Source organism: Leucopleurus acutus (assembly GCF_964270905.1).
Source record: "Leucopleurus acutus genome assembly, chromosome: 18".
Lineage (NCBI taxonomy): Eukaryota > Metazoa > Chordata > Mammalia > Artiodactyla > Delphinidae > Leucopleurus > Leucopleurus acutus.
The window spans coordinates 75,239,402-75,254,806 of NC_139160.1; the positions used below are offsets into that span (position 1 = coordinate 75,239,402).

The 15,405-nt window shown below is 37.4% G+C and overlaps 1 protein-coding gene across 1 annotated transcript in view; it reads left to right on the forward strand.

Annotated features, from left to right (window-relative positions):
• MYO16 (myosin XVI) overlaps positions 1-15,405 on the forward strand; it is a gene marked incomplete at its 3' end in the record, with an annotated part of 531,603 nt that overhangs the window by 254,779 nt on the left and 261,419 nt on the right. Inside the window, exons 11-12 of the mRNA XM_082859271.1 lie at positions 284-434; positions 6,722-6,832. Coding sequence (XP_082715397.1) covers positions 284-434; positions 6,722-6,832 — 262 coding nt within the window. The remainder of the gene's footprint in view (positions 1-283; positions 435-6,721; positions 6,833-15,405) is intronic.

The following is a 15,405-nucleotide window of genomic DNA, read 5'->3' on the forward strand; positions in this document are numbered from 1 at the left end:
TTTTCAATTGCTCATTGATTTGTCTGTTAAGTCATATATCCATTCATAAACCTTTTCTTCTCAGGTTGAAATGAATACATTTTTTCTTTTAAAGGTGAAATTGAACGAGATCTGGAGCTAATAGAAAAGTTTACAGATTTCTCATTGATTCTAACCTGCAGTGTTGACACTGTTTCTTATCTGAATTAAACAACTTTCTATAATCAGCTGTCCAGTCATGGTAATTTTTGATTGATATGGCAGTGTTGGAAGACTAATCATAGCATTGATTTTTTTCCTCCAGCAGCCCCCTGGCATTGCCAATTGCCAAGCAAGACAGTATGCTGGAAAAAGACATTATGTTCAAAGATGCAACAAAAGGTCTGTGCAAGGGACAATCTCAGGACAGTACTCCCGAAAATACCACCGTGAGCGGCCCCACCAAACCTGATCAGGTAACTACACCCTTATTGCAGGTCTGCTAGTGTTGCATCCTATTACATCATGCCTTAAAGTCCAACTTTTCAAAAACAAACACCTACTAATTTCAATTCAAATAAAAATGAATGAGTGCAAATGTTAATATTTGGTTTGAAATTGCCATGTATAAATTGTTATGGTATTATACTGACCATTAACAAACTTAACTGCTATGTGTTTTTACAAGGATATGAATTTTATAGTCTTGATTTACCAGGAATGGAAGTTCAGCCAATACGTTAAATTCCTGAATATTTCCGCTTATGTCATTAGTCATCATTTTGATGATTATGTAGATAGTTTTCTGTTTCTTACAAATATCAGACATTTTACGTAACAAGAAGGACAAACCAGTCACCGAGTCACTTATCCTTAAAAGCAACTGTGGTGGTGTTTTGTGTGTGTGTGCCTGTGTGCCCCAGTGTCCAGATGATCAGAGATCACTTTGAGGAGCTTTAGAAATTAATGTATTTTTTGCTATCATTCCCACAGAAATAAATGAGTTTTATATGTTTCATGTTTTATAAATGGCAAAGTAATTTTCTGAATGTCACAGTAATCCCTGAAAATGTTTTGTTTCACTGTGTCTAATTTTGAATGTTTTAAGGACAATTTATTGAGGTTTTCTAAAGATTCTCTTTTCAAAATTTAAATTTCATTATTTTTTGTTATTTTCAAATAACAAATTATTTTTGTAATTTTGAAATACTTTTAAATTTTAGTAGGTATACTCATCAGCTCAGACTGCCGTAACAAAATACCACAAACTGGGTGGCTTGAACAACAGAGATTATTTTCTCACAGTTCTGGAGACTGGAAGTCTAAGATCAAGGCTCTGGCTGATTCAGTTTCTGGTGAATGTCTTCTTCCTGGCTTGCAGATGGCTTCTTTCTCTTCACATGGTAGACAGAGAGAAAAAACAACCTATCTGGTGTCTTTTATAAGGACACTAATCCTATAGGATCAGGGCCCCACCCTTATAACCTCATTCAACCTTTATAACTTCCTAAAGGCCCCATCTCCAAACAGTGTCACAAGCTGGTTAGAGCCTCAACATATGAATTTGGGGGGACACAATTCAGTGCATAGTGGTAGGCAATTGAGTGTTAGGTGAAATTTAAGGCAAAGCTTTTTCTTAACTTTTTTAAAGGTCCTATGAACTTTCTGTAAACTTACATACATATTATTAAGTGAAAGAGTCCAATCTGAAAAGGCTACCTACTATATGATTCTATTATTTGACATTCTGGAAAAGGCAAAACCATGGAGATAGTAAAAATATTAGAGGTTACCAGGGGTCGGGGCAGGGGAATAAATAGGTGGACCACAGGGAGTTGTTAGGGCAGTGAAACTACTCTGTATGACACCGTAGGGGTAGATATGTGATATTATACATCTGTCCAAATCCATAGAACGTACAACACCAAGAGTGACCCTGATGTAAACTATGGGGTTTGGATGATGATGATGTGTCAGTGTAGGCTCGTCAGTGGTAACAGAGGTACCACCCTGGCGAGGGATGTTGATAACCGGGAAGGCTACGCATGAGTGGGGCCAGGGGTATATGGGAAATTTCTGTACCTTCCTCTCAATTTTGCTGTGAATCTAAAATAACTCTAAAAAATAATATCTTTTAAAAAATGAGAGGACATTCACAGCATAACATCCAGTGTAATCCTTGCTGAATGACTTTTCAGTTTTTAATGTAAGCTCTTTATAATTGTATCCTAGACATTAAAAGCAGCTGTAATCATGTTCTATTGATCTGGTATTAAACAAGGAGAGGCTAGTATTCAGGTTTCATGAGCGTATATTAGCTGTGTAATGTTCACTCACATCTCCCACTGTGTGCGTCATGCTGTCATTCATTCTTGGTCATGAGGTGCTTGGATTCTCCGCAGGGCTGTCCTCACTCACACTTCACAGGAGGGCTTTAGAAAAGCCTTGTCAAAGCAATAAAGTTCCCATTCACATTTTAAAGAGAAACTCATTGTGTAGAAATCAAGTTGAAACAAAACCCACAGCATCTCTCCTTTCAGATGTTTAGAAAATGTAGGCCTTATCAAATGGTAACTCCATACATGAATATTCAGGACTTGATTTAAACTTTTTTTGTTTTTTTTAGTTACCAAAATTCACATTCGCTTTATAATATCTCTGAGAATGTAGAATTTTTCTTAAGATGCTTAAAAACGTGCGACATTCTTCCTTCTCTTCACCTTTTGTTCTGTCTTTGGCCCATTCCTCCTCTCCCCTGTCCTCTTCCATTCTCTTCCTAATTTCCTAACTGCTTAACTTCTTCTTTCCCTTCCTCCCTCTCTTCTTTCCTTTCACAGTATATTTATTTAAATTTGGTTCCAGCTTAAAATTCAGGTCAAATTTTTATTCCATTTAGCGAAGCCATGTTTTCCTGGGAGTAAAGAGACAGGAGGATGGAGTCAGGCAGATTTGCTCTGGCTCAGGTCTGCTTCTGGAGCTCTGTGACTCTAGAAGCCCCTTAATCTCGCTAAGCCCCATCTGTAAAATGGGAACATAGTACTCACCTTATTTGGTTGTTTTTAAGATGACAAAAGACTAAGGCTATAAGGTGACAGCACAATTACCAAGAACAAACAAAAACTCAGCAAGACATATTTATTGGTTTTATTACTGTTATTTATATTGACTGACTGTAAGGTTTTGCCACAGTGGTTGAATCCTCTATCCACTAATTTATCTGCTCTTAATTCATGTAATTCCAGTCGACACTGGGTTTTCTTTTTTTCAATGTAAGTATAGATTATTTTTTTAAAAAATAATATAAAATAATCCTTTCAGAGCTTACAAATGCTTTCACCTATAATATCTTTTATTGAATTTTATTTATTTTTTATACAGCAGGTTCTTATTAGTTATCTGTTTTATACATATTAGTGTATACATGTCAATCCCAATCTCCCAATTCATCCACCACTACCCGCCCCCCAACGCTTTCCCCCCTTGGTGTCCATGTTTATTCTCTACATCTGTGTCTCTATTTCTGCCCTGCAAACCGGTTCATCTGTACCACTTTTCTAGGTTCCACATATAGGCATTAATATATGATATTTGTTTTTCTCTTTCTGACTTACTTCACTCTGTAGGACAGTCTCTAGATCCATCCATGTCTCTACAAATGACCCAATTTTGTTCCTTTTTATGGCTGAGTAATATTGCATTGTATACATGTACCACATCTTCTTTATCCATTCGTCTGTCAACAGGCATTTAGGTTGCTTCCGTGACCTGGCTATTGTAAATAGTGCTGCAATGAACATTGGGGTGCATGTGTCTTTTTGAGTTATGGTTTTCTCTGGGTATATGCCCAGTAGTGGGATTGCTGGGTCACATGGTAGTTCTATTTTTAGTTTTTTAAGGAATCTCCATACTGTTCTCCATAGTGGCTGTACCAATTTACATTCCCACCAACAGTGCAAAAGCGTTCCCATTTCTCCACACCCTCTCCAGCATTTGTTGTTTGTAGATGTTCTGATGATGCCCATTCTAACTGGTGTGAGGTGATACCTCATTGTAGTTTTGATTTGCATTTCTCTAATAATTAGTGATATTGCGCAGCTTTTCATGTGCTTCTTGGCCATCTGTATGTCTTCTTTGGAGAAATGTCTGTTTAATGTCTTCTGCCCATTAATCCTCAAAATTCTACTGTGGGCAAGTTATAATTCACTTTTGCTAGTTAACTGACTCTCAAGTTTCAAATTGAGTATTTAAACCGACCAAACTCAAACTCAAGAAAGTTAAACAAATTGCCTAGAGTCACAAGTGTTTCTTTTCTGCTGTATCCAGTGCTCTTTGGAGACATGATAGCAAGCTCCGGGTTCATTTCCCAGAGCCCTGCTGCCCTGTGACAGTTCTGTGCACAGGAGAGAACGTGTGTGTTCCATGGCTGCATGTGCATATAGGGATTTTGAAGATAGGTGATGGTTCTCTTTCTGTAGTCCTTGGACATACCAGCATCCAGGTACACAAAAGTGTAAATTCTCAGCAAACAAAGGACCTGATATATTGCACTCTCTAAGAAACATCTCATAGAATGCAAAGCAGGTAAGAACAAGGTGCTGTGCAGGCACGGTGATGGGCTTCAGCTTTGGGAAGCTTAATATATATATATTTTTTTGCGGTACGCGGGCCTCTCACTGTTGTGGCCTCTCCCGTTGCGGAGCACAGGCTCCGGACGCGCAGGCGCAGCGGCCATGACTCACGGGCCCAGCCGCTCCGCGGCATGTGGGATCTTCCTGGACCGGTGCACGAACCCGTGTCCCCTGCATCGGCAGGCGGACTCTCAACCACTGCGCCACCAGGGAAGCCCGGGAAGCTTAATATTTTGTCAGATCATCACCCCTTTCCCTGTAGGACCATCCCGGTCAGCTCGTTCTTTTCTAATTTCTTCTTTCCTCTTCTTTCATGCCTACTTCTTTCTTTCCTGCAAACAGCCTTTCCCCAGAATCCTCTTGCTCTTATCCCAGTTGTCAGACCTTCTGTCTGCCCACTGAATTTCTGGTTCTTGGACATATATTACTTATGTCCTAGAGAGAGAAAACACAACCAAACACAACAGAACAAAACAGGAAATTTGACAGCACTGAAAGCAGTGTTGGCAAGTGGAGACGAGGAATCAGTGAATTCAGAGTATTTCCAAGGTGTAAATTCCTTTTGGGTCTTGAAACATTTCTCAGAGTGTTTCTCTAATTTCTTCCTGACTTTCTATTCTGAATTATGTCTGTTTTGTGTTTCAGATTTCTATTTTTGGAAATGTATACATATATAGAGAGAAATGTATGTATATATATATGGATATTTGTATATCTTCGTAAGAACCATAATGATCAATCCTAGCGAAGATGTTAAGTTTTGTTTTTGTTGTTGTTTTTTACATATTTATCCCGTCTCTGTTTTGACTGTTGTCATAATTGTTTGGGAGACACTGGTAGCATACACGACTGAGTCTACAACTATGACATAAAAATATTCACAGACATATTATCAGCTGTCACAGTGCTTTAGGAATCTTTAGAAAGAATGTGCCCCTTGCTTCAGACTGATTATCAAAGCTTCATTCCTGATCATTTTGGAATCTGTTATGCTAACTACAAGGAATTCTTCCCTTGATCTACCCTAACGCTGTATTTTCACGTTTGGTTACTACAAGCAGGCTGGGAAGTCTTCACATTTTTACTGTCAGCCTAGTAGTACTTTCTCTAGCCCGTGCAGCAGCTGTGACTGGAGATGAAAACCCTCAAGAATTCCAAAGATATGCCGCAATAGCTCTTTCAGCCTTGTTGGAACAAACATGAAACTTCTGTTAGTGCTAGTTCCTGCTTTTTTTTTTTTAATGTGCATGCAGAAATTTGCCTTGAGCTCCTGAGAGCTGTGGATATACGAGGAATTTTATTATCTTAGCGTAAATCATTCCTTCTGAAGGAAAAAAAATTCCTGCTCTTGGTTTTTCTCCTTTTTGTGATTGCTTTGGGAGTTCAACACGTATGCCAACTTGCGAGAGACCTTTGTCTATATAAATAAAACTAAACATTGCCCATTTCCGACTTGTAAATAATAGATTTTTATCTAATTTAAATATTTCAGATTTACCTTTTTTTTTTGAAATATTGTCCAGTTTTTCAACTCTGTCACTCAGTATAAAATTGAGTAGGAAAGCAGTGTTTTTCTTTCTGACAGAATCATCTTAATCTCACACTACCTGAAACTTAGGAGTAATGTAGAACAGAAGAAGATACACAAGCCAGAATTCTAGAGAGGCTACTTTTAAGTTCCAGTGCCTCCCTCCATGTACTCAGAAACTGAAGTCCAGGCACACTGCTTTCCTCCCATTCCAGTTTCGTGATAGGAGTTTTCCTTTAGCTTTGGAAACACTGAAAAACGTGAGCTTTCAACAGCTGGTCTTAAAAAGGACTCAGCACAGTTCAGAGCTGTCTTAATCAGACTTCATGATTGGAGGGACGTGGGGTCACATGCAGGTTGTGTGTGTAGGTGCGTGTATGAGTGTGTGCCCTGGCTGGTGGGTATAGAACAGAGATTCTCACCTGAATACATTTCTGTGACCGTTGAATTTTTTGTTCCTTACAAGTGAACCATTTCATCTTTTAATAACAATTTCGAATTCATGTGGTCTGTAAACTTTTGACATGTAATTGAAAATGGAACAAACAACTGTGAAGACAGTTGATTGGAAAGCAATTAGGATTGATCTTACCTATTTTTCCCCCAGGTCAAGCTGATACCTCCCGCTCCGAACGATGACCTGGCAACGCTCAGCCAGCTTACCGACAGCAGCCTGCTTTACGAAATTCAGAAGCGCTTTGGGAACAATCAGATCTATGTAAGTGCCCTTGAAATTGCCTTTGCACTGCTTTTGTCTTGCTGCGTATTTTCACCCGTCAGTGCTGCAAATACGACAAGGAAGGGGCTCATTGTTACTTCTGGTCATGCTGAAAGCCTAAGGTGGATTTCTCAGAGTTTGGGTCAATTCTTCTGATTCAGTTAGCAGGCAGTTTCTGCAAAGATTCACATTTCAGGGTTGTTAAGAGAAAGTTGGAGCCCTGAGGGTAGACAACTTTCCTCTTGTCATGTTTGCTGGAGAAGAAGATCTTGCTAGAACCAGCAGGATCTGCAGATGACTTATAAAAATGCTGTTTCTTTCATCTGCTTTAACTCGGCCTCCTAGATCTGGAGAACGAAGCCAAAGAGGAAAAGCTAAGTGTGCGTGAGGGATGCCTCTCTATTTGCATGAAAGAAAAACTATTGTTCTTCTAAATTATCAGGAAATGTCTTTGTCTAGTAAATAATTTATATACACATCTCTGATAATAGCATACAAATGTATGACTTAGATGGCAAACAGCACGGAGAATTGATTTGCTGTGGTTCTCTTCTGGTTTATACGCGCTATTTCTTCCAGTACGTGTATCAATTTTGACACTATGCACTCTCAATGTCTCTCTCTCTCATTGCTTTTGTTAAATTCATCTCAGAGCAATTCAATCAGAATGTCTACAGAGACATCTGATGACGCATACGTCTCCTATCCCTTTTTGATAACCCCCGTTATTTTTCCTACTCTGCTGAGAAACTGATGAAGTAATTTTCATGTAAATGTGCAATCAGAGATTTCTTTACAAGTAATAAATTGTCAGGTGCTGATTAACCCATGAACATTCAATGCAGTGTCTTAATGATGGGATAAATTGCCCGCCACTGTAAATACACTTAAAAATTAAATACTCCTATCAAAATTAACGGAATTGAGTCATCAGCAGAAAGTGGTGAAGCCTGATTAGGTTGGTCTGTTACTGCCCTGTTGCTTTTGTGTTAATTTTGCTCTCTTGTCTCTCCTTTGCCAGCACCGTGTTGCTTCTTCTTCATTTTAACTTCTTAATCACATTATCAGCAGACCACTGCTTGAATAGTTTTGATTTCTCTTATTTCTTAAATGCTTTTCAAGTGGCTTTTTATCTCCCAATATCTACTACTCTGCATCCCAGCGGGCACCATCCTCATCATCTTTTCTCCAATAGCCTCCTGACTTTCTAGTGGAAACTTCATAATGAACTAGAGTAATTTTCGTAAAGAACAAATGTAATCTCGAAACTCCCAGTCTTAAAACTTTTCTGAGGCTTGTCATTTTTCTTGGAAGGACAGCCACAAGCCTTATTCACGATCTGGTCCCTAAACACTATCATTGATGATTCCTAGTCACTGGTCGCTGCCCGCCTTCCTGCATCAGGGATTCCCCTTAGACTGTCTTTTTTTCCATAAAGTGCTCTTTCTTCCTCCACATAGTACATAGTTTTATAAACTCCCACTCAATACTTCTTCAGTCTTTAAGTAATCCTTCCCAGAACTTCCAGATTAAGTCACTGTGGACCATCTTTCTGTAGCACACTTCTCACCGCCTGTGATTATAAACCTCGGTGGTGGTTTGATTAGCATCTTGCTGCCATGCTAGACTCTGAGCTCAGGGGGAACAGGACCCCTGCTGGTCTTGCACTTCCTCATCTGAAATGACAACTACTTCCCACCTGTTTCTCGGAGTCATGTCGCAGACCCCACACAGTGGACCACCTTCATAGACTCTCTTTGCTAACTCTACTGGGTTTCTCTCTCTACCTGGATAATCAGAATTAGGGCTCCCTGCTTTGCTAAAGTTCATATAAAATACTATTAAAAAACAAAATTCAACTGAGTAAATTTTAGTGATCTAATTGGCTTTATTGAATGATTCATGAATTGGGCAACACCCCATCTAGCTAGCAGAGGGGAGCTCCAGGGGGCCACAGAAAGGGAAGGGTTTTAAAGGCAAGATAAGGAAGTCATAAAAAATATTGCTTCAGGCTTAGGTAACTACCTGTGGGGAACAGAGGGGTCTATGTAGCGATTACCTCTTCATCTTTTGGGGAATGGAGAGGGGCATGTGACATATTACCTTACTGGTACCAAACGGAAAATTCCTGACTGTCTGGTCAAGACCACATTTCTGGGGGAGGTGGAAGCTTCAGTTAGGTTAGGTGTTATGCCCCCGTCGGTTAGCCTGGCCTAGCATACGGGACTCTGTTTTGGGCCTGTGGTTTTCTTTTTGAGGATATAAACTTTTCACTGTGTGAGGCATGATTTCCTCTTCTGTAGACCTGAAATATTGAAGAGCTGCACTACCTAGGATCAATTTTGTAATGAGTGCTCCAAGTTATGGTATTTGAATTTGCCTTTAATGGATAGACAAGCAATTTAAACGTTATTGATTGAATAGTTATAGGTGATTCTCGCAGTGTAGTCTCTGGACCACTGGATATGTGAACTTTTTATTACCAGTCTGCCCTCAGAGTAAGCTTTTAGAAACACTTATAGCACTTTAATGGTTTAATTTCTGTCTGTTGAATCTCATAAGAATCAAGCCTTGCTTTTTGTATGTCTTTGTCTTTTTCAATTTCATTTTTCCAGGAGTTTTTTATTATGTTTTGCGGAAGTATTAGTCCACAATGAATTGGAAATAAAAGTGTTCCCTCCCCACAAATACAAAAGCACTAGTTTAGTAGATGTTTCAACATTAAAATATTCAAATTTGGTTGTCCGTTCCCAACATGCCCCTCCCATCTCCGTTAATGACAACCTCTTTCTTTCAGTTTTCAGGCCAAAATGACTGGAAGAGTATTGGTGCTTCTTTTTCTTACATACCCCACATGTGATTTTCCTGCCAATCTCGTCAGCCCTGCCTTCAAAATGCAGACAGCATACCACCTCTGCTGCTGCTATCTGGGCCCATCAGTGCCCAAGAGAAAACACTGCAGCTGAATTAACTGTTCAACCAGGGTTTTCATCTCTTTTTGCTATAGTCCTATAGTCTGATTTGTTATATAAGATGATCTTTCAGAACAATCTGCAAGTTGCTCTTTTAACTGAGTGTATCGCCTCCCATTTGGACAGATTGGGAAGTTTCCCTCCAGTCTGTAGGAGTAGGAAGTTCCCGAACCATCAAACAGAAAGTGAATTGCAGGTAATGTGATATTCACTCACCAGGAAGTGCACAGAATAAATAACATTGTTAACATTCAAGTAATAGTTTTATAAACTATTTTTATCACAAAATATATTTTCAGATAGTCCCGGATTCCTTCAATATTTAGCCCCCCCCCCAAATTATATCTCCATAAAAAATGCATTTTAGGGTATTTTTATTTTATTTTAATGTTCCTCATCTTTCTTAATTAACAGATTTCTCAATTCTTCCTCAATCTACTTTCTATCTTCATTTTTCTTCTCTGGAATTTAAGACTAATTTTCAGATACTTCACTAATAAGGTTCCCCTTTGGTTCAATTATTTCACTTTTATTTCCTTCCTCCTTTACTTGGCTATAAAATACTGGCCAATCCTTCTTTTAAGTGAATGCTGTCATGCATTATGACATATAAAGAGAATAATGCACAGCTCATTAAAGTATTGCTTCATGAGTTTTTATTTGGTGAACACACCTATGTAACCAGCAGCTTCATAAAGAAAAGGAGTGTAAGAAGCTCCTTCCCCAGTTTAATGTAATCATTACAAAAGTTTCTGGCATATACGCTTATGGATTAGTTTTGAATTTCTTTTAATTTTGTATAAAAGGAATCATCCGGTATATTCCTGTTTGTGTCTGTCATCTTTCATCATCATTATGTTTCTGATACTCATCTATAGTGTTGCTTGTAGCAGCAATTATTTGTTTTTATCCCTGTAAGTAAGCTACTGTACAATAAGCTACTGTATGAATATATCCTCTTTTATTTATTTACTCTACAATTGAGGAATCTTTGAGTTGTTTCCACTTTTTGGTTACTATGAATAATACTGTTATAAACCACGCTATGCCTTTTGGGGGGCACACATATTAAGGTAGCTCTTGGAGTAACACACAGCCTCATGTCTTTTGTGAGGTGCTCACCTAGGACTACAGTGCCAGCATCATCAGGTGTGTTCAGCTTCAGGAGATACAGCCAAATAGTATCTCAAAGTGGCTACATGCCCAATACGGACATCTAGGTTTCCACATCATGACCAACACTGGATGTTATCAGTATTATTTGTGTTATTAATTAAAAAAAAAAAATCTAGCCATTCTGGCAGTTGTGCAGTGGTACTTCATTTTGGTTTTAACTTACATTTCCCTGATAACTGTCAACTTTAATAATATAATAGCCAGTTATTTTACCAGCAAAAGCAAGTTTATTCAGGAAGAGCAGAGGAATTGAAATTCTGGTTGTGCAAACTATGGCAGACCACAGGCAAATCCCGAAAACAAGGAAGGGGAGCTTGCTTTTATAGGGAAAAGAGAGGGTTTGGGAGGGGCTGTAATAACTAAATGATCCATTGGAGGAAGCATGGAGTCAGTACATGGAGGCTTCTCATTGGTTGGGCTGCTCCAGTCTCTGATGGGCTAGGCTGTCCTCAGGCTGAAAGATGTTTTTTTCTTTCTGTTGGTCAGTGAAATAGAGACATCTTTCTGTTATAGATAGATGTAGGGCTCTTCCTGTTTGGGGTAATTAAGGATGCATGATAGGGGTGTGAAATCACCCCCTCCAGGCCTGTTACAAGTCCAGCTTTAGCTGAGGTTTTTAAAATTAGTTCCACATAACTAATGATGTTGACCAATAGGTGTCTGTTGCTGATTTGATTATCTTATCTTGTGAAGTGTCTCCAAATTATGTTGCCATTTAAAAATAAATGGGTTGCTTGACATTTTCTCCTTGATGTGTAGGGGTTTCTTAAATATTCAGGATATCCTTTCTTTGTCTGATATGTATAGATATAGATATATATTTATTGCAAACATTTTCTCCCAGTTTGTGGCTTGCATTTTAGTCTTCTAAAGTGTCTTTAGATAAAGAGAAATTTGCGGTGTTTACAAAGTTCTTTAGGGTTGGTACTTTTTGTGTCCTGCTTAAAGAATTTTGGCCTTGGTCCTGAAAATATTTTCTTATATTTCTTATATTTCCTTCTTGCAGTTTGGCTGTTTTAACTTGAACATTTCAGGTGCATTACCAGTGTGGAAATGATTTCACAGTGGTAAAAGAGGAGGGTCAAGACGAATATTTTCCCATGTGGATTCCCCCCACGCATTGCAGTGAGACCTTTGTTATAAACAAACTTGCCATAGGGAGTGAGTCTCTCTGAAATTGGTCTTCTGTTGTAGGGATCTGTTAGTCTGTCTGTAAACCAGTGCTAAAATATCTTAATCATTATAGCTATATAATAAATCTTGATATATAGAAAGTCCTCTGACTTTGTTCTTCAAAATGTCTTGGCTAATGACTCTTGGACATTCATACGTATTTTCAAGTCCACTTATCAATTTCCGTTGGATTTTCATTGGTATTGCTTTGAATGTACAGATTAGATGAGAATAATTGAGATTTTCCCAATATTGGATTTTTTGTTTCATGGAACGTTACTATCCGTCCTTTGGTCATCTTTAATTTTTCTGGAACATTAAAAAAAAATTGGTATAGAAGCCCTGTTTGCGTTAGATCTATTTTAGGCATTTTTCAAGTTTTGATGCTATAATAAATGTTATTTTCTTATTGAAAATAACAAGCAATTGTGTTTTCTAATTGTTTATGGCTAAAATATAGAGATACGATTTTGATTTTTTGTAAGCACATTTTATTCATCAAACTTGCTATATCCATATGTAAGTATTAACTTACGTGGAGATTCTTTTGGCTTTTCTGCGCACACTGCTACGTAGTCTCCAAATAACGACTTTCCTGTGTCTCTTTTAAATCTTGATAGTTTCTTTACTTTCTTTTCTTGCATTGTTTCATGGTATAGGGCTGTTAATAAAAAGATGACTGGCAGTGACAATAATTGACACTCCTGTCCTGTTTCTGATCCCAGAGTAAAGCTGTTTTATTATTAAAATCTGTGTTTTATCATTAAAATCTGTTTTTTTATTATTAAAATCTGTGTTTTATCATTAAAATCTCTGTTTTATCATTAAGCAAGTTGTTAGCAGTAGCTGTGCCGTAGGTGTAATCACTTTTTGTAGATTAAGGAAGTTCCGTTATATTAATAGTTTTCAAAGTTATTTTTAATCAAGAGTGGGAATTGAATGTTATTAAATGTTTTTTGTCATTTATTGAGATGATCCTATAACTTCAGTTCTTGACTCCTTAGTATTATGAATTACAAGGGTTAATTTTCTAATATGAAGCCGACCTTCGATTACTAGAATAAAGCAATTTGGTTGAAATATATTATCTGTTGAGTGTCTTATTGGTTTCAACTTGTCAACATTTTTCTCAAGATTTTAGCATGTCTTTTAATGAGAGAGACCAGCTATAATTTTCTTTTCTTTCAATGTACTAGTTAGGTTTTTAATATCCAGTTTATTGAGGCCTCTTAAAATGAAGTGAATCATGTTCCCTCTTTGCTGTTTTCTGGAATAATTTTTTTTTTTTTTTTTAAAGAAGATGTTGGGGGTAGGAGTTAATTAATTTATTATTTTTGCTGTGTTGGGTCTTCATTTCTGTGCGAGGGCTTTCTCTAGTTGTGGCAAGCGGGGGCCACTCTTCATCGCGGTGCGTGGGCCTCTCACTATCGCGGCCTCTCTTGTTGCAGAGCACAGGCTCCAGACGCGCAGGCTCAGTAGTTGTGGCTCACGGGCCCAGTTGCTCCGCGGCATGTGGGATCCTCCCAGACCAGGGCTCGAACCTGTGTCCCCTGCATCGGCAGGCAGATTCTCAACAACTGTGCCACCAGGGAAGCCCTGGAATAATTTGTATAACATTTGTTTATCTGTACATCAGCATTGAGAAGAATTCACTGGTGAATTCTTAGTTTTCTTTGTGGAAAGGTTTTAGACATAGATTCAGTTTCTTGTACAAAAAATATTACTAGTTAGATTTCCTGTAACTTGGTACATTTGTTTTGGTAAGATGGTGGATTGCTGTCCACATCATCTAAATATCCAAACTTAGTGACTAAAATATGATTCCTAATATTCTCTTCATCTGTTTTCATGTCAGTGGTATCTGTAGTGATGTCATATTTGGGATATTGGTAGTTGGTGCATTTCCTCTTGTTTCCTCAGTCAATCTTGTTAGGGTACTATATTGTTATTAGATTTTTCAATATTGCCTTTTGGCTTTTGTTTTTTATTCCTTGGCATTTGTTTACTATTCCTTTAATTTCTGCTCTTATATTGGCTATGTAATTCTGCATAATTTGATGTAATTTGATGAGCTCCTTGAAATGGATACTTAGATCATGATCTGCCTTTCTTCTTTTCTAACATACACATTTCAGGCAATAATTTTCATACCAAGTATACCTTTAGTAGCATCTCACGTGTTATAATATGTCATAATCAAAATATTTTCTCATTTGCATTATGATTCCTTTTCTGGCTCATAGGTTATTTGCAATGTATAAGTTCCAAACATTTGGTGATTTTCTAGGTATCCATTATTAATTTCTATCGTAATTCTCCCATGATCAGAGAACATACTCTACGTGACTCAAACTCTTTGAATATAATGAAACTGGTCGGTGTTCAGCTTAAAAGAATGTATATTGTACGGTTCTTGGTAATAGTGTTCTATATAAGTCAGTTAGTCAACTTGGTAATTATTTATTTCAAAATTTTGTCTGTTTGTTCCATGAGTTACTAAGAAAAAATTGTTAAGGTTCTCCACTATCACTGTGAGTTCATGTTTCTCTCCTTATAGTTTTATCCTAGATTTCAGTCTCATAGAATTTTAGAATTGCTATATCTTCCTGATTTATCATTTTATTGTTGTGAAATGTCCCTTTTTATCACTGGTACTGCTTCCTACCTTAAAGTCTATTTTCTGTGAATTGAATATTGCTAAACCACGTTTCTTGCAGTAATTACTGTTTGCATGTGTATCTTGCTTCATCCTTTAACATTCAGGTTTTCTTAGTCTTTATATTTGAGTTAGCATTTTAATCCAGTTCATAATCTTTGTCATTTAATTAGTAGTTTACATTTGACATAATTACTGATGTATTTGGGTTTAAATCTAACATTTTATTATTTGATTTTTATTTGGTCCATCTGTTCTTTATGCCATCTCATTACTTGTCTTTTTTTAAATTAAAATTATTTTTATTTGCTTTTTGTGCTTTACTAACTTTTCTGTTATACATTTTATTATTATTCTTATGCAGCAACATAGAATTCATACCCCATTCACCGCCTCCACTCCATTTGGCCATGTGTTTTAATTTTGTATGTTTTTATTCAACTGGTGATTATAAAACCCCTTTAAGATAAGAAATTCTTAGAATTCAGTCATTTCGATTGTTATGTGTTCAATGGAACAAGCCTATTGGTTTAATTTTATTTGAATTTTCTATTTATTTACAAACTGTTAAAACAATTCACAAAATGGTAAAGTGT